General features: G+C 35.4%; 1 protein-coding gene across 3 annotated transcripts in view; it reads right to left on the bottom strand.

Moving 5' to 3' along the window:
• Positions 1-2,780: 2,780 nt before the first annotated feature.
• Positions 2,781-19,771, bottom strand: part of LOC112565787 (cytohesin-1-like) — a 30,391-nt gene continuing 13,400 nt past the window's right edge. For all 3 annotated transcript variants that reach the window (XM_025241595.1, XM_025241678.1, XM_025241761.1), the window contains 10 exons: positions 16,853-16,971; positions 16,578-16,658; positions 15,953-16,065; positions 15,522-15,670; positions 15,154-15,265; positions 14,446-14,460; positions 11,948-12,024; positions 10,408-10,567; positions 9,643-9,712; positions 2,781-9,189 (listed from right to left, as the gene is read on the bottom strand). In XM_025241595.1, coding sequence (XP_025097380.1) covers positions 9,105-9,189; positions 9,643-9,712; positions 10,408-10,567; positions 11,948-12,024; positions 14,446-14,460; positions 15,154-15,265; positions 15,522-15,670; positions 15,953-16,065; positions 16,578-16,658; positions 16,853-16,971 — 981 coding nt within the window. In that variant the 3' untranslated portion in view covers positions 2,781-9,104. The remainder of the gene's footprint in view (positions 9,190-9,642; positions 9,713-10,407; positions 10,568-11,947; positions 12,025-14,445; positions 14,461-15,153; positions 15,266-15,521; positions 15,671-15,952; positions 16,066-16,577; positions 16,659-16,852; positions 16,972-19,771) is intronic.

The raw sequence follows: 19,771 nt of genomic DNA, 5'->3' as shown, positions 1-19,771 counted from the left end.
TTTTTTTACCGTTTAGAAAAGTGTGAGAATTTTGACGTTTGCTGTCTTAAGGGAGCACCATTGCCTTTCCTAGCTCCAGAATGTAATCTGTCTCCCCAAGTGAATAAGAGGCAGAAGCCACCATCCCTTTAAGTAGTTCCCTACCTCTGATCATTACACAGGTGTACAGAGATAAATAGATATTAAAAAATATATGTCTTTTCTTAAGTAGGAAAAAGAAATGCAAGAGCACAGGGTCCGTGGCAATTGCAAGCTAATTTCTCTTAAGCCATTTGTGAACTTAACAGTGTCACTGCTCAAGCATTTAGGGGTCATCTACTTTGACCCGTTTTTAACTGTCAAAGAGACAAGCATAATCATATGCTGTTTTTGTTTAAATCCTGTGCCCTCTGCATGCTAATTAATTTTTCGTTATGTCTGAGTTGTTTATTTTACTGCCTAGTGAAAAGAGTGTAGATGATTATGATTGCAAGGTAGGGTTATGATGGTGTAAATAGATCCTAGTTGGGGAAAAGTAGTTGATTTTGCAGTGTCAAGGTGCCTGAACTCCAACCTCTCCTAAGTAATTAAGCATTTTCCACGCCGACATTTTGTCTGGTTTTCTTATGCTCGCCTTTCAGCAATATCTCTGAAAGTGTTTTTGTTTTACCAGCTCCTTTCTCTAGAAGGAAGCATCCCAGGCACATGGCCAGTACATGTCATAATGGCAATCAGAGGCAGCATTTGTTACCATTAGTTGAGAGGACAGAATTCAATTGTAGGCTTAAGAGGAAGGATGGGCTTTGATTAGTGCACATTATTTATTGATCTTTGTTTTCTTTGACCATAAAAATCCTAATTGTTGTGAATTAAGATGCTACCAGGGTACCAGTGACCCTTTCCATGAAAAAGTGTGCATAAGCATGTCCTTTGTCACAAATTTTATTTTCCATGACTTTAGTTTTAAACCCTGGCTCAACAGGTGATTCTGCCCACAATTTTCTTAAACGTATGTTTTTCACTTAGTGGGAAGGTTTCTGGTTTAGGGTTTGTCTGGGCCTGCAACTGGAAGAATCTCTGACCAGTGAGCTTGTGGATATCTGATTTATTAGGAAGCCTATGACATAATATATGCCCATGTTTGACTAATATCAACAATTTATGTAAATTTCTAAATTTCTTGGAAAAAAATCTGTATAAAAAAGCTCTGACAAATAGATAAAAGTAAAGGAAACATTGAAGTAAACAGGTCACAGTGCAGGAACTTAACAAACTATCATGCTGTTGACGAATGGTAAAAGATTTTATAAGAGAAATGCTAATTTTGAAACATGATTAATCTAGTTAAGGCTTAAAAAATTATCGGTAAAATCTGTAGCTGATCCAGCAAATATATAACTAGGCATTATTGGGCTCCTTCAGAAAAATGCATTTGTGTTAATGTATCCGTGCACAATGAAGTACAAGTTCCCTTAGGCTTCTGTGAACAAGACTAGAATTCAGATAGACTGAGGGATATAGTAGGAACATTATTTAGTACTCTTTGTACATCAAGGATTAATTTTAGAAGTATATTGTGCATGTGCTTTTGATAATGATGATTGTAAAGACTGGATGAAAAATTAAAGTATGAACATAATTTTTTTAAGGCAGTAATTTGCTTGTGTTTATAAGTTGTAATAAATACAAGCTGTTTTGTTCCTCTTTTTAGCCGAACTTTTAACCTTGAAAAAATCACATTTTATGCGACGGTCCATTAAAACTGTCCCACTTTCACCAAGAAGGTATTATTAAAGTTTTTTCAGCTTCCGAGTAAAAGACTCTTCTGTAGTGGTTACTTACAGAGATGTCATGTTGGTTTACCCATTGTAATGAATAATGTGGAAGCAGGAGCTCTACCCTTTTCCTTTTGCTGCTTTACGATAACTCTTCTTGACATGTTGACCACCAGGAGTTTCCACTGGTCTGGGTGACCTGAATAGTCTCTATGCAGCTGTCCCAGAAAGCAAACCTGTATATTGGTTGTATTTTTGGGGGTCACTTTGGTCATTAAATGGTATAGTAGAGATAGGTCTAAGTGACCTGGACATCTTCCTTCACACTTCAAAAGAAAAAAAATGCAGGAGAGCCAGCAGTGGGGAACTTTTATCTTTAACTTGCGAAGAGAGTCCATTTTCATACAATTAGCCATGTTTTAAAGTAACTGGATATTTTTGGTACCTTCTAGTTAACGTAGACAAAGGTTTAAGTAGACCACAGAATCTCTATTATTTATCATCTGTAAAAGAGCTATTCCTATGTAGACTAGTTACAAAGTTTATGGAATTCAAAGTTTGGAAGTGTTACTTTCTTTGTCACATAGCTTTCGCAAACCTTGGCAGCAGCTTTGTTAGTTGAAAGTTTGACAATGACATCCTTTATGCACAAATGAAACTTCCTCAGTTCAGATGTAGATATCAAGTGGCTGTAATTGGTGATGGTGTGTCTGTGCATTGTAAGATACTATTCGTAGACTTTTGTTTTGTAATGTTGGAAATAGTGTACTGGAGAGACAATTTCAGTATTGAATACCAGTATGTATACTTAATGTACTTCAATTTGTGTGTGAATCGAAAAAAGTTAAAATGAAGGAAAAAAAAGTTAGATGTTTTTGCAACATTCTTTCTAATTCACTCACTTGGCTGTGACTGAAAATTGTTGTGATCTAAATATGTTAATTCAACTTATTGCACCTGATTGAGTTTTAGTAGACATGAAAATAGTGTTTTTGTCCCTCAAAGATCAGTGTGCCAGATGTGTATTGAAGGTGGATTTGCTGTTGTGTGAAACAACTGTGCAATGAAGGTTATTCTTGGTGCGTCTCCCATTTCATAACTGGATTACAAAAGGAGCATAAGCCATTGAATATTTAGGTCGATTCAACTGCATACTACTAAATGTGATGATTTAAGTCTGTCAAACAAGTTCCTTGTAATAAAAACTGGCTTACAAGATGTATCCAACCCACTTCTTTTCCTTCCACCATATATTTGGTTCCCATATCTTAATGGCATAAGTCTTTTTACCCCTTTCATAAAATACAGCCATCTTATTCTTCCTAATTCTCCTTGCACTATTTATTTGCTTATCGTTAATTAAGCTCAAGATAAAATAAAAGGCATGTAGACAGGACTGAACAAAATTATCAGAAATGCATGAAGGACCAAAAGAAAGGCGACATATTTATGGAAAATGTCTTCACATTGAATGCCTGCAAGATAGGTTGATAAAAATCTGAATCAAGGGCAACAGTAGTTTAGGTCAGTACAGAAGACACAAGTTTATAAAGGTGCCTGCTTTAGCTGAAATAAACAATTGAGATGGTAATCTTCATGAACCAGACATAGGTGCTGCTAAAAAACGGGTCATAAGCATTGAATTTTTAGAAGCAGGCACCTCATGAAACTTTAAAAATGTATTTTCTACAACTGTAGCTTTTGCGTTGACCTCTCATCGCTTGCCTTGAAAACTGATTATCCAAATACTTCTCCCTTCCATGTGTTAAATTCATAGTTAACCAGTCTTTTAATATCGAAGAAACCCCCAAAACTGTAATGAACCATTAATTATGCTACGATTTTTCCCCAAAAAATTCTAGATTAATTGGGTCAAAAACTTCTGCTGTATCCAACTCAGCATGTTTGTATTTCTGATTGACAATGTTGTGAAAGACTTCCTAATCTCTGAAAGGATATTTTGTTTCCATTACTTGATGCATGAAGAAGAAAACTTCAAACAAATATTTAAAAATCTGTTTACAAATAATTTATGCAACATCATCATGTAAATAAATACACAGGAAAACGAATGAATGATCTTGTGATGTTTCAAATGATTGATGGATGTTGCAGCTGCATGCCTCTTGATCAAGTGACTTGCTCTACAGTCTACATGGACAAAGATTGTTCAACAGGATAATACCTAAGTGTTTTATTCTTCTATCATGTCATTCTTATCTCATGTTTGCAAACATGATGCAGTCTTCATGATTAAAATGTATTATGACCTGCAGTAGTCCTTTGTCAGATCTGCCAATTCGAAGTGAAAAAGCATCCCTAACACTATCATCAAGTAACATCTTTTCCAGGTATATCAATCACATGGCATACAACAGGCATCCTCAAGTATCTGGTATTAAGTATCCAATAGAAACAAAACTTTCTGCTTTGTACACATTTGTAATGATGGATCAAAATGACTTTTAATACTTCAAAGAGTGCCTGTCTGAACATAATATAATTAGCCTACACAATCATTACTAATTTACTACCATTAATAAGTAAATAAAGATTTAATGCACAATCCCATTAACACACCCACTAATACAATTATCACATAGTTCTATTTCTTTACAAAACGAGGGTCTCTGTGTAAAAAGAAAAGATTCTAGCAAACCAATTACATAAAACTGGTTTACATGTACCTAATGTGCATCAGAGGAAAAAACATTGGAAGCTTGAGTGAAGCTGAATATTTGCCGTGAACACCTCATTACATTGTCAAGCATGCACATGCAAGGTTTCAAACACACTTGATAAACCACTCTGAATGCATTTCAAAATCAAATTGACAAGTGGGAGAAAAATTCACTGAGAAATGTATTTAGTGTGAGCAGTGCTCACTCTCCTCTCTACTTACATGCAGGGCACATTTTTCATTTTCAAAACAAAAATATATTAACTTAATGAAGAGTCTCTTTTTCTCCTTGATAAACCAGGAAGTGATTAGTTGGCACATACAGAAAATATTCACTAAGTGAAACATTTACCTCCGTAGACTGATATGACTACAACTTACAAATCCAGACATCAGAACAATGCCAATGCACCAAATTTAGAAATTTTTCTAGGAAGTAAAACCACAGAACAGCCAATCAGTGTAATATGTTGTCTGTTGCCATCACATTACTGAAAATGCACCTCTCGAATCAATATAGTGTCTGTTCTGACGTTTCACAAGTCCATGATTGCAAGTCCACCAAACTGCGGAACATACACCTTCATCCATGTAAATACAATACACTCAGACTATGTTTAATTAAGAGAACTGGTTTATCCAGAGTAAACCTCTCTGTGGTCGAAAGAAACTTGAAGCTGAAGATCATCAAACTTGAGGTGCTCAGTTGACATCTGTATTGTAAATATACATATGATTTAACTACAAAGCATATTTACAGAACACCAGTAGGCACTCCAGACCCAGATGGTGTCACATATATGACTATTATTCACTTTCTTTACAAATATTGACTAGGAACGGTAAATCTCATCCAACATTTTCACTACATTAAAAGGTCTGATTTTTTTTTTTTTAATTAGTTTTCTACAACCTCACTCCAACTGCCTTTCACAAAAGAAACTTTTGAAAAGATGCTTTGATATCTGATAAGTAGAGAAAAATGACTGCAAGATTAAAAGAAATTTTATAATCAACTGTTTCTATGAGTACCACTCACACTTTTTTCTTTTATATGACAAAAATTCCCAAGATTCAAGGAAAGTAATTATTTTGCCCTGTGTAGTACAGTTCAAATAAAGTTTGTAAAAGTTTTTTTACATTCTATTTTTTAAGCTTTTAATTTTTATTTAATTTTTTTCAATTCACTTTTGAAAAATGCGATCATCAAAGAAAAGGTACTATTGCATGCCAAGTGGAATTAAGTATGCACAGTTACATTCAAATTTTACCTTGAAGAGAAAAAAAAATATTGTTGAACTACTGAAAATGATTTAATATTGTGCTGTCACCGGAAATGAGTAACTGGTAAAAATTTCAGACCTCTAGGACAATGGAAAGTGGATAAAAATCGATTACAAAATTCCATGTGGACAGATAAACACACACAGCGAGTTAAATAAAAGCGTGCAATAATAATAACAAATCACATCTTTAATGTCCAACTTCAAATGGTAAAAACTAATCTTAAAATTATTCAGGGCCCTCTCTAATACTTGCCTAAATAAATATCATAAATGTCAATTCTACGCTAATCAAACAAAAGGGTTAAGCTTAGCAATACTTGTCTACATGGACACCAAAAGCAAATGACTTAGTTACCCATGTTAGGACTGTTTAAGCAAACTCTGTACAGAATATTGACTCCTATGAATTTAGAGTTAAATACCCAAACTTTTCAATTTTCTACAACACTGACTCTCTTTTTGGTTTACTTTGTAAGTTCTTTTACAGAAAACATTTAAAGCCTCGCATCACACCAAATGACACAATACTTAGAACTATGAGATTACAAACACAAACCAAAATATAATCTATGTATAAGTGACAATACATTTTTTTAATAGAGATGAAATTTTAACAAAGATTACAGAAATATAACATCAAATAATGCAAAATGTACAATAGGAAAAAATATTCAGAGTGTGTTCATACTAATCACACTAATATTCATTGACAAACCTTTGCCCAACATTCATTACGACAACAGCCATGCACACAAATTTACATTTAACTGGGATGTTCATGAGACAGTTAACCCTCTGAGCACGACATAAAAGTTTAAGTATTGCAAAGACTGGATAATAACTGAAGACAGTGAGCGAAATTTGTTTTTTTTTTTTCAATTATTGCTGATCTCAGGTAAACATTAGACCAAGAAACCTATGCATTTTTTGGAAATGAGAAAGGTTGAACTTTGCAAGTAATCAAAACCGACTCCCCTCATCGTGCTCTAAGGGTTAAAGGATGCAGGACAAAATAATTTTAAAACTGATTCACAAGAAGTACAAAGACAACTTTCGTAAGTCCACCTTTGCCATCACTTGCATCTCAGCATCCCAACCAAATTTTCACAGCAACATTTGAGCCTTTTGGCAGATGTACAATAATACATTTATGTTATATCCAACTGCACTCTCATTTAACCAAGACATACTTTGTCAATCAGTTGTGCTTCTACTACCTTTGCATTACATTTTGGATACTGTTCCTGGATTTCTTTGCACACACACACACACTCATCCCAACCTCACCTATGTATCGCAAATGCTGCAGATTTACCCTTCATATAACCCTGAGAAATATCTTAAACAGCACATACTTGGGACATGAACTCCCACTCCTCATCACATCAAAAGACAGAAAAGAATTGTGTTGACTCTAAATACATATGCACAGAACCAAGTGGTGGATATCAAAGAGAAAGAAATTATCCCAAGATGCTTTACTGTAAGATGTGGTTCTCACAACTTGTAGCCTGTTGTAATCTTACAGTCTCTCATGTTTATTTGTTTATTTGAGCTGTGCATGCCACAACAGACCAGAAATAAACTCAATGACATATTTTGTTCTTATGACCCCTACATGCATCATCCCCTTCCGAACAGATTAGGAAATGTGACCTTGTAGCAACACTTCTGATGGAAAATTCCTGGAAGGTATGTGAAAATTTTCGTTTAGAAAGACGCAATTCAGTAAATACAAATTCCCCCCCCCCCTCCTGCCAATCTTAATAACTTCAAGCCAAGCAAAGATTGTAGGCCAATAACATTTTAAAATACAATTTAACTTATCTCAAAAAGCAAAGCTGAATATTTGTCAGTTTTTTTAAGAAATCATAGCTGGTAAAGAGACTAGCATGTCATGTTAGACGCAAATCTGACCCAAACAAAATAATGGCACCAATGTCCTTGAGGTGCTCAGACAAAATTTAAGAGAAGCAAGGCATGTGAGGACAAAGTAAACATGATGCCATGTCACACAGTCACAGGTTATTTCATGACCACCAGTTAAAACGGTGAAGCTAATACACTTGTGTTTTTCACCCTCTTTTGAGTCAAATGCCTACCTATTCAAGTGGACTTTTTGTAAGCTTTGATCATTATTTCAAGTAAAACTAACTGCAGAATCTCTAAATACCTTCTTTCATTCACTAACATGTCTTTGATTTCACAAAGAAAATAAAAATATTTAGTTTCACTTTCTGTGCTGTTCTATTGTTAACAGCCAACCCATACTTCTCCATATGCTTATCTGCTCCTGTAAATTCTTAATTTTAGTTACAAGTTCAAATAGACATATTTAAAAAAATAGATTTCTGCACATGTGCATGTACACAATGACCCCTATATCTACAAGCCCATTGAGGTGCAAAGTTAATGTACATTTAGTCAGAACATGCACAACGGCAACTAAGCCATATAAAGCCTTCAAATATGTTCACTTACATCAATACCAAACAATGTCTGCTGTATGAATCACAGGACTGCACAGAATGAGGTGTAACAGCAGCAAAAGTCTAAAGAGAAATCCGTATAATTTCCTTCACCACAGGGTGATAAAAAGGAAACAGTATTCACATCATGTGACATTAATCAAGCTTTTGATACAGCAACAAATCCTTCAATCACATAACATTGGCAGAAAAAAACAAAAACACATTCATCACAGTTGTGTTTTATAAATTTTGAAATTTATTGCCTAAGTCAGCAGGTTAGTTTGTTGTATCAGAACTTTACTAACATTCTTTAATGTTAACAAATGGTCCTATCTGGGTAAATTAACAACCACAAAACAAAATTTTATCAAAATGTGAAACTGAAATATTTTCACTTCAGAGATTTTTAAAAAAGTGAGAAAGAAATACACATAACACCAAACAATCTGTACATTTGGTCAAAGTGGTTAGCTTAATGCACGCCATATTTTTTTTGTTTCAAAGATTCAATTAAAAACAATTCTTTCATTCTGGACTGGCCTCACAAATATAAATGTTCACACACAAGCATGTTATTAAATGGCCACGTGGATGGACGTGTGCAGCTTGTTTTCTGCAACTGCTTTTCAGGCATTTAATCTTTTCTCATACATCCCCAACATTCTTTCTCTTACACTTCACACATGAACAAATGCGTTGCACACACACACACAGGTATGCACCTATATACACCCCATCTCAACCCCCCCCCAAACACAAACACACACATTTTTCTTCTGAAAAATTCATGTACCATGATGAAAATACTCAGTTTTTACACTGATAACACATAATTAAGAGAAGGCTTAAAAGTCTTACAGGAGACTAAAAGATTTATTTCTGGCATAGCAGAAACATAAAATCAAGCTTCTGTTTAGTTCGGTCTGGCAGCATTACCCGTTGCATTTTTGCGACGAGCAGCGAGCATATCATAGAATGGATTGTCATTAATGCTGGCCCTAGGAAAAAAAAAAAATTAAAAGGAATTATAAATTACACTTGTATTGACTAAATGCAATGCAATATAATTTCTAACAATACAATGACTAAACTGGCTGTGAAAGAAAGACACTTGTTTTGAGCATAAAGACCTGAAACTGTGGAAATGACCACCCCCAGCTCCCTTTTTCAGCAGACTCTTAGTCTCCCTCAAATTGCCTATATAATAACAATTAATCAATCCTAGCCTTTAAAAAAATAAGATTCTAGCCTGTCATTTACAAGAAACTAGTCTGAACTACACAGTCAATTTTAATCTTAAATGATTTATTACTGTTACTATATTTAGGACTACTGTACGTAATTATTTTGTTTAGGTGTTTAATACTTTTTTCCAGGACAAAATGTTAGTAATAAAAGTGATTGCAGCATGTCCACAAAAAATACATCCCAATTTTTTTTTTAAAACTCACTTCACACAGCGTATCCACTCATCCTTTTCCTCTGGACTGGCAGCAGACATGCGATATACATTGTGCCTTCCTGACAACATTGAATGTAAATAATCTCAAAGGTTAAATTAGTCTACAAAAGCAAAAGTAACTCATATATTCATTATTCACAAAGTAAATAGTTATTTCCATCATGCAGAAATGTGTATAAATCATTAAAATTTAAAACATGCCAAATATTCGACAAAAAGTTTTATAAAATATGTCATTTGGTCTCTGAAAATATAACACAGTTATACCTGGAGGTCTTCTTGCATGTAAAACATTTTGTGATCACGAAAAAAGCTATTTTCTCATTGTTTATTATCAAAGTTCCACGAAAGTTTTATTTGCCAAAAAAAAAAAAAATATGAGACAATTAGAAGTTTCACCACATCAAAACTCAACATCATGATTATCTTATCACATATACACTAATTTCTCCTGCAACAGGTCAATAAAACGTCAAATGTATAGGAAAGATAATGGGACAGAGTGGATTAAGAGCCTTCCAACATTTCAATCCGTCTGAAAACTCCTTCCCTTACTAAGATGAAGAAACACTTGGAATACTATTGATAAACAAAGAATTGCAAGAAACTCATGGTGCAATAATGAAATAGTGGACCTGTTTCAGATTTTCATACCTTTTCAGTCTCTTCTTTTGTCCTGTTAAAAATAGCAACATCTTTCAAAATAGATGTAAAATATTTAAAATAAAAAAATAAGACAGACACAGTTTCTCACCTTCAACAACCTTCCCATCAGAATCAACTTTGCAAGCCTTGATGACCTCATTACCAGCGACAGAAAAGAGCTCAAAGCAGTTTTGTCGATTGGTGCTTTCTGGAAGCAGTTCACGTACCTGAATGTTCTCCAGAGGAATGATTCCTTTGGGTTCTTTATCCTGAAGATTTACATAAAACATGATAATTCAAGCTAATATTTAACTCAAGACCCCTTCAGCAACTATTAAGTCTGAACCGCCCACCTGTGTCCATCATATTTAATAATTTTTACTACAAAATCATGTAAACAAAAATGGGACAAAGTCCATTCATTTGGCCATGTAAATCACAAAAAGAGTTACATCTCTTAACATAGGAACAGGAAGACACTAATTTGGAATTTTTCCGGATGTACTTTACTTTTCAAAAACCATGGTGATGCAAGTTCACACACAAAGTCAGCTAGAAAATTTTCATCATTTTTTTAGCCTATTTCTAAACACTAAATTGTCATCTTAAGTTATATTTATTCATTTCTACAAAGTGTGTGATGATTAAAATCCACTAAACATCGGACTAAACATCACAGCAATGATCGACTGTGCATAAGTCTGTATTAAAATTTTCTTCTTGGAAATATGATTTAATTTACCTCGGATTTATAAGCGCGATTTTACTAATGGAATAAGGTAAGAAAAGTTTCTTTCACTTAACTTTAAACTTCAATAATAATTTTGATTCCTCTCATGTTTAGTTTATTTTTCATATTTTAAAAAGTACCTCCAATTTGTGCATAACTGAGTATCTGAATCAAACATCAAGGGCTGGACTTAATGTATTAATATGTCTCTCCACATTTTAACCAACTGGATCCTCATTTGTACTGCTATACCTGAAGCTAGCAGTGAGCTTTAAATTGTATTCACTTGAGGTTCTAGCTTAAGCCAGTACATTAGTAATAATGATGGTAGTAATTATTCCAATTAAAAAATAGAAAACAAACATCTATACAGTATAGTGTAATATCACTAACAGCACTACTCTTATTCTTAGGAGTGTGCTGAGCATAATACACTATATACCTTATCGATGTAAATGAAAATGATAATAAAATGTCAAACAGAAAAGTCATCAGAAATACAGAAAAATGAGCAATCCATAACAACAGGGAAACAGTTGTTTCATATAGCCTTTAAAATTCTTATCTCCATGCACATAAGCAAGACCAAACACTATAGTAAATGTTTTATGCACCTTTCCTGGTCAAAATATTTCACATATTCACATGTGCACGCACAGGTAATTGCCCACATTTAGTGATATACTAGTCGGCAATGCACTTGATAATAGTCCATACCAATAAGGACACTGACAAACTTCTGTGTTAAGTGCCTGATTACTTTTATTTGCCCCATCTTGCATCACCAGTCATAATAGTAAAATCACTGTACTCAACTAAAATCATGAAACAGCCAGTTTTCTTAAGTTTTAGCACCTGCACAGATAAGTAAAGGTTAAAAACAAATTAAATATAAAAGCATTCTATTTTGGACACTTACAGTTGTGTACTGGAAATAATACAGGCAGTTGTCATTGAGGATGAACCACCTGCGTTTCCAATTTTTATAGCGCCCTCCTGCAAACAATGAGCAATAAATATAAATTACTGCATGGATTGCTCAATGAGCTAAAAATAAGCTACTAACATTTAGTGCCTTTGTTATATTACCCCACTCCTTGTGCCAGGAAGCTTTTATAGTTTAAACAAGCATAAACTAGAATCCACTCCCTTGAATAGGAGCAAATATGAATTGTGTAATGCAGTCAACAGCAGTAGATCCAAAATATCAATTCTCAAAATCTTGCTGTCATCAAATTGGAAATAATTGAACTGAAAGAAATAATAATTTCTACTGAAGACATTTCCTTGCTGGTAGAAATAAAGATCTCATCAATATCATCCGAAACTCCAGCAACCATCAAGATCTCATATTTGATGGACAATCAGCTTGTCAACTATTCTACAGAAGCAGTCTGCAATTGAAATTTGGCTATTATAATCTAAAGTCTGAACTGTTTATGAGAATGCTCTGATCCATGCCAGTGCACGGCTGAGATTTCTAATAGCTCTAAATTTTAAGCCTGATTACAAGCAGGGGAGAAAAGCTACTTTTGTACATTTGTTGTCTACTACTTGCCAGTACATGTCTCGAATATGAAGTACTAAATCAAGTTTTAGCAGTAAATAGGGAAAATGACCTGTTTGATGCAACTAAGATGATTCAGGAACTGTTAATAAGTGGGGAATGAGGCAGTGGCCACAGCATGTATGCTGGTCAGAATCTGAAATCATATATATTGGTACTGGCAATTTATCCATGGGCTCCATTGCTTTTATGAAGTAGCTAGAGTAAGATGATGTGACAAACAGATTTCCAGTCATGAGCCACTAAGCAAGTGGAATCATCTGTCAAAGCTAAAATTCCTATTTCCAAAAAAAAAACAAACAAAAAAACCAACAAAAAAACAGGCCTTTGTGCATGCATTTTTGGGTCAAAGGATTAAGCAGAATAACTCACAACTAAAATGAGAAACATTTAAAACAAAAAAAATCCACAAAATAAGCAAGAAACTGCAAGCTCAAGCAAAAAATATATATATATCATTATGAACAAATTGACCACCGGAATAAAACTGAAGGATACCATGTCAATTGTCAGATTTATTTTCCCTTATTTAAAAATAGCATTTCATGAATTCAATAGATCATGATATCAATAAAACTAGCATGTACCAAACAGTCCCATATATTATCTGTTCAGTTTATTTATTAAATCTAGAAAAATTTTTTTTGCTCCTGATAAACTAAATCAGTCACAATATCCAGAATATTTACTCTACATGGGAAAAGTTATTACCACAGTGGCTCTATGATAAATTACTGGCTGGTAAAACAATTTGGGCAGGCTAACCTAATTCAATGAATTAGTGCTATCTGTGCATTGCCAATTTTACCAGCTTGGGTAGTGTGACAGACAGTAAATGAATGCAAGCCCTGACAAAGAACTCGAAACAGAAACTAATCACGTGCCAAAATTAGGATAAAAAATATTTAAAATGAACAAAATCAGAAAATCAGAAAGGTTGAGACTTGTAGTGTACAGGTATGGTACAGTCAAAAATTTTATTTTCCCATTCCAGTTCTTACAAGGCGCAAATAAGGGGTGGCTGGGTGGGCAGGGAACAGAACATTAGGTAATCATGAAAGGCTGGTATACCCATTGAATTATTTCTGCCACAAAATAAATAACAGCAGAAAAGGCTTAGAGAAGATTTGATGAGTTTTTAAGAATCAAATCCTACCAAATGTAATATACAGATAAGTGGATAACTAGAGCCAAACTTCAAAACCTTCAGAATCAAAACAAGAAAGCTTCAAAGAAGGCTTTAAAAAACAGAGCCCTCTGCAAGCAGTTACCAATAAGTACTAAAACCATCTGGGCAGTAATGTTATCTGGATAACTCAAATGATTGCTTTCAGTTGGTATCTCATGTTGAAATAAATATGCTTTACTTGGTTTCTCTCTTTCCTGGAAACAGGGGGGATTATGGGTAGGGTTAATATATGATATAAGCCGCTTAAACACGTCACTGACCTAGGTAAAACCCAAGGTTGTATATCAAGCAAGTTAGCATATTTCTTTTAGTTTGAGTTAAAGAAATTACTATGTTCCAAAATATTTGAGCTTCCCATCTATCTGATAAATGGAAAACTATTCACACAATGTATACATTGCAAAGTTAGACATGGGCAATTGTGACATTTGCACTACATCAATCAACAGTACTGCAAAAATTAGTCACATTTTTAATTCATTTAATACATATATTCATTTAAATTAGTGGCGAAAAAAGAATGTCAACACAGACCAAAATATATGTTTTGTAAGACTACATGTTTATCCAAACTTTTTAGTTCTCTGTGTATGTACACCTGAATATAAAAACAAACATGGAGCAAATAAAAAGAACAAATAAAGAACCAAACAAAACTTACTGAACCTAGATGCTCCTTTGTTGTATGATAAGTGAATGAAACACAAAAGAGTTAAAGGTGCAGATTTTACTGAATCTAGCCAGAGTAGGGTGAAATACACAATAAATGAAGCAACAGTATTACCATAAAATTAAATGAAACTAAGTATTTAATGCTAGATATGAATTATACTTTAGAGTTTCATTAACAATGCATATGAATCTGCTTTCTTATTGTTTTGATGAAAGAAAACTTAAGGCAAAGTAAAAGTTTAGTTTTTCTTTTACTGTCTACTGTCACAGACCCACAACAATACACGCAAAAGGATGAAAAAAAAAACCTGATACTTACATAATGACTACTTATAACATTATGGACAAGATGAGGAAAGAAAACTACAAAGGAAGAGAAAGGAAATCAGACAGCATCTTTTATTCCAGCTCTATGCAACATAATCTCCTGTAACTTGTTTTTAATCATTGTGCTCTCTCCTTTTCCATATCCGCCACCTAACCACTACTGAATCCTTTAAACGGGCACTGAAAATGCGTCTTTTCTGTAAACATTACTCTTAACACCCTTTTCCACCATGCAAGTCCTTTTTCTCACCCTTCCCTGCTCCTCTTTATCGTGATGCTCTCAGTTCTCGTTAATTGGGTTCGAAAAAAAGAAAAGACTGTACTTGTACCCATCCTTAACTAAGGCAGGTGAGAACAAAAGCTTAAATACCTTGTTTTGTGAGCCATCCTTCCTTGACTGGATTGAAGAATGTGTGCATTAAATCATTGCCATCATCTTCAGGAATCTTGAATGGCTCTTTCTTGATACTTTCATACAGACTCTGTAGAAAGAAAACCAGCATGTATTAAAATATGGAATGGAATATATTAAAAGTTAAACAAAAAATTCACTCAATGCCTTAATTGTCCAGACATTTAAGGTAACCTTTACAAGATTTCCTCTGCTGCTACTGCTGTTTGGTTTCTTAGTAGATTTTAATCCATATGAACTCAATCATAATCCATTTCATTTTGCAATTCGTTTAAAGAACTTGAAGAAAATGTATACTGTAGCTATACCACTATCTTGATATGTACCGTCAAAAGTTCCTCTGGTAAGTTGCCACCATCATTGATGCCACGATTCATTTGAATAAAACGCTCCACGGTGGGCTTATCCTTGACACTGGGATTATGAAGGCTGGTGTTCAGCATTATTATAGCGAAGGAGAGTATGTAGCAAGTGTCTGAAATACAACACACACAAAAATAAATAAATAAAAATGTGAAGCCTTTTATATGGAGCCTGGACAAATTTAAAAAAAGACACAATGTTTTGGACATGTTTTTAGCCTGCGAAGAGGTTGATGATTATGAAACTTTTTTCCGAAATAAAAAAAGCACATAGAAGTACACACAAGAACAGTCTATCAAAGCACCAAAAAAAAAAAAAAATCAATATATTGTAAAAATTAGTAAGAGATGTAACAGCAAATGACTTAGGAGTGTCAAAATTGTGTGCCGCCAACCTGTCTTAGTAAAGACCCCTGGATTAAGCTCACAGTAACGGGCAGCAAAACACTCCATCATTCGATCAATTTTTTGTGCCTCTCCAGGAAGTCGGAAGCTCCACAAAAATTGCCTGTGACATTAAAAGCTACAATTAATAGATTATTAATACTAGTAGCCTTTTGATTTTATTGTTTAGCCTCAAAATGAAGGAGGTAACAAGTAAACTACCATAAATTTTGGACTATAAGCTGTGACTTTTTCCCCCAGTAACTAAATTTTAACAGGACAAATATGTTTTGCTAACATAATTAATTGCGGCCCTATGCTCCTCAAGGAAGCAACAAGGAATAAACTAACATGATTTATCTCCCTTAAACCACAGCTGTAAAAATGAATAATATTAAATGTAACTTAAGATAGTTATTTTCAGCTACAATAATAAGATTCTTTAAAACTTTTACTATCCAATCAACTTAACCATATTTTTATCTTTTGAAGATCACATGTAAATTTAAAAAAGCAGAAATCCATATAGCTTTGAGTTTAAATTCATCCAAACACATTATAGCGTCTACTGCTACACATCCACCAGTGTTAAAGAAATACTGTACATCCTCCCACCTCTAAACACACTTTTTTTACCTGAGTGCTTGCACGAGAATCATGTCCGAGAACTCATGAAGGTTAACAAATGCCTTCAACACTGCCATGTTGAAATCATTCCTGCACAGGTAACATCAACAGAAGCTATTTTTATATCATTAATTACACTTCTAAAGCCAAGATCACCAGTTGGCTTCTAGAAATAGGCAATAGACAGCTGTTTCTTCCTAAGCATTTGTGTGTGTGTGTGTGATAATTTCATGACTGCAGCTTGACTGCATACACCTAACCATATGGAAAACACCTGTACTCACTTTTCTCCAAGGTAGTCCCCTATAGCTGTCTTGTTGAGACCTTCTCCTTGGAAAAGAAAGCGAGCTACATCTTCTGGGGTGTTCTGAACCAGTCCATTGTTTATCAGGTACTCAATCCCCTGCAAATCAATTTTTTTTTAAAAATAGCTTAAACAAGCACATCTTCATCTCATTAAGCAACTATTTTTAGATGATGTAGTTGCATTCACTTACAGCATGCTTGGCAAAGTACATGGCACAATGTTCTGTCAATTTATCTCCACTTTGTCTCGCTCTCTTTGCCAACTGCATGTCCACATGCAAATACACACACAACCTCTATCCAGTAAAAGCAGACACCCCAACCCCTTCCTTGAGTAGGATGTGCGCTGTTGTTAGAAATCATTTTGCCAGTGCTTCAATCCACTTAGTCTCCCTTGGTTGCTGCAAAGATATATCTTTGACCACATCAACCTAAAGCCAAGACACAGCTTCAAAGTGCACCACAGAGAATATTTTTAAACAGCCACCTAACAGAAGCACTTCCTCTTTAGTGACAGTCTGGCACTCTGAAGATAAGGTGGAGATAAAAAAAGGGGTCTACAGAGGTGCCCTTTTATAACTGCTTTTAAAAAAAATCTGAACAGGTGGTTCACACTGTATTTTCTAGACCTCCAGAGTTTAATCTGCCAATTCAGTTTATAAAAGATTTTCATGGCAATTAGGATTTGAAAGCCTGGACAGGTTTTTTAAAAAACAAAACAGCAAAATGTAATTAGTACCAATATTATAAAGACCACTATTTATGCAAAGCCAATGTTTCTAGAACACAGGTTTCTCTTTTTGAAGACGCCTGCTTGCACAAGCCGACCCACTGAGTATATGATTGTGAGTACTAAATCTCCCTACTTTCCATCTGCCGCCTCAACCCTCCCCTCTGACAGCATCAACACCGTTTTCAGCTTTGTTTAACTGTAAATCCTAACATAACTAGGCCAACAATTTTATTTTGATCCAGGAACATCTTTCATCATTGGACTGGTTTCAGAAGTTTCTGAAATCTTAACTGTGGTATATAACTTACTTATGCCAGACAGATACCTGTTTCTTTTGCACGATTATGTGTGTGATGAGTTTCAACTATTATGCACTCTGCCAGCAAGTGAGGGATGGTGGGGTGGGCTTCACACCCAAGCTGAGTGCTACATCACATGCACATTATTTTTTCACAGATATAAAATAAAAGAGCAGGTGGTAATACTGTCAATAAAACGTTGACTATAGACAAAGTGAAACCTGCATCATGCTTTTTTTTTTTTTCAATCAATGTGAATGTCTCTTCAGACCATGGTCTGGTTCAAACTCAGGGCTGCCGGTGCCCACCTGGTCCACGCCTTCTCAACTGAGCGATCCCGTGGTATCGAGGTACAGCACAACAGGCATGGTCCCGCGGGACACAGCCTAGACTGCAGCCCAGTCCAGCTCAGTACTGCTGACCTATTGTACGACCCCCATGCTCTCACATTCTCTGACTTGATCAAGTTATAAAATTGAATGAAAAGACACTATTTAGATGTTGTACAGTGACTTTAGGCAGAGAGGACAAGAAGCTGACAATGCTCTCTCCCTAAGTCAGAAGTTTACTAGACTCCATGGTTACAGGCAGAAAGAGCTAGGGGAGAAGGTAAAAGGCTGAAGATGAAAGACATGGCAGACACCTATCAACCACCTTGCCTTTGCCTTAGGCAACAAACCTTTAAGTACAAACCATCTGGCATCCCTCCAGCTGCCTTATCAACGGTTCTTCCTAGGACTGGAGATTTAAAATCTTAAGGGAAAAAAAACCAGTGGAGATGGGAGAGGGTAGAGGGAAGAAGGTGAGTGATTATAAGCCCTTATGACCTGATTACTGTGACCCTTGCGTGCAGTCTGTAGCTCTAGACTAGACACCACTAAATCCTGCCCCTTGTGATTACCAAACGGGACCTGTCTTGACCTCCTGATCTTGTGTTTCCGGAATGCTACCCTGCAATGACCTCTAGACCTTGCATTTACAGAAGAGTAACCCACACTGCCCTCCAGACCTTATGAATGGTGAACTGCCAGGACCACTTGCATGTAACTTCCTACTGAATGATACCAAGCTTGCCATCATTTTGACCAATGTAAATGAGGCATATGGCTATAAGGAACCCCACTAATCAGAAGCTAGCAATAAATGACAGCATCTTCATGGGAAATGATGTTATCCTAAACTGGCTCCTTCTTCAATTAAAACTGCAAGCAGCTCCCCCCACCATTCATGTTCAAGAGAGGAAAACTGCAGGCGTTTGTGAAAGATAGTTAGCTATCAGTTCTTTCCCGTTAGACTAAATGGGCGTGATGTGCCACCCTATCAGTGGGTTTTGATTCTGGACCCAGCTCCAAAATAGAAGTGCTCCCTTTGGATGCATGCTGGAAACCTAGCATCACTGCCTCTGCTGGAGCACTTAATTATATGTGTACCTGCGCTCCAGCTGGGTTAATTATAACACCTTTCCTCCTTCCTTATGAGGTCAAGCAGCAGCTTCCAGATCCACCCAAAACATCTATTTAAAAGAGGGGGGGGGGGGGCTGAGTGAGAAAATGAACACAAACTTACTGCATGGTGGCTGCTGCCAATATTTTTACTCCCTCCCCCAACATATAAGCATGTTTCATTTCAGTAACCTTCAAATATCTAGGCATGATTCAGCAGCTATTTCTCATTGTCATATGCCCACCTTCACCACCACAAAAGACTCCAGCTAAGTGGAAGCCATCTGGCCACAAGTGCTTTCAACAGCTGATAGTATTCTTCCCTGAAAGCTGACAGTTAAAGTCCAACTCACACCAATCATGAAGTTAAGCCTGAAGCTGCTGAGAGGTTAATAGAGACAAAACTGAGTCCTTTTATTCTTT

Source organism: Pomacea canaliculata, linkage group LG1 (assembly GCF_003073045.1).
Source record: "Pomacea canaliculata isolate SZHN2017 linkage group LG1, ASM307304v1, whole genome shotgun sequence".
Lineage (NCBI taxonomy): Eukaryota > Metazoa > Mollusca > Gastropoda > Architaenioglossa > Ampullariidae > Pomacea > Pomacea canaliculata.
Note: the sequence above shows the minus strand (reverse complement) of the source record. Positions and strands in the feature narration are given on the sequence as shown.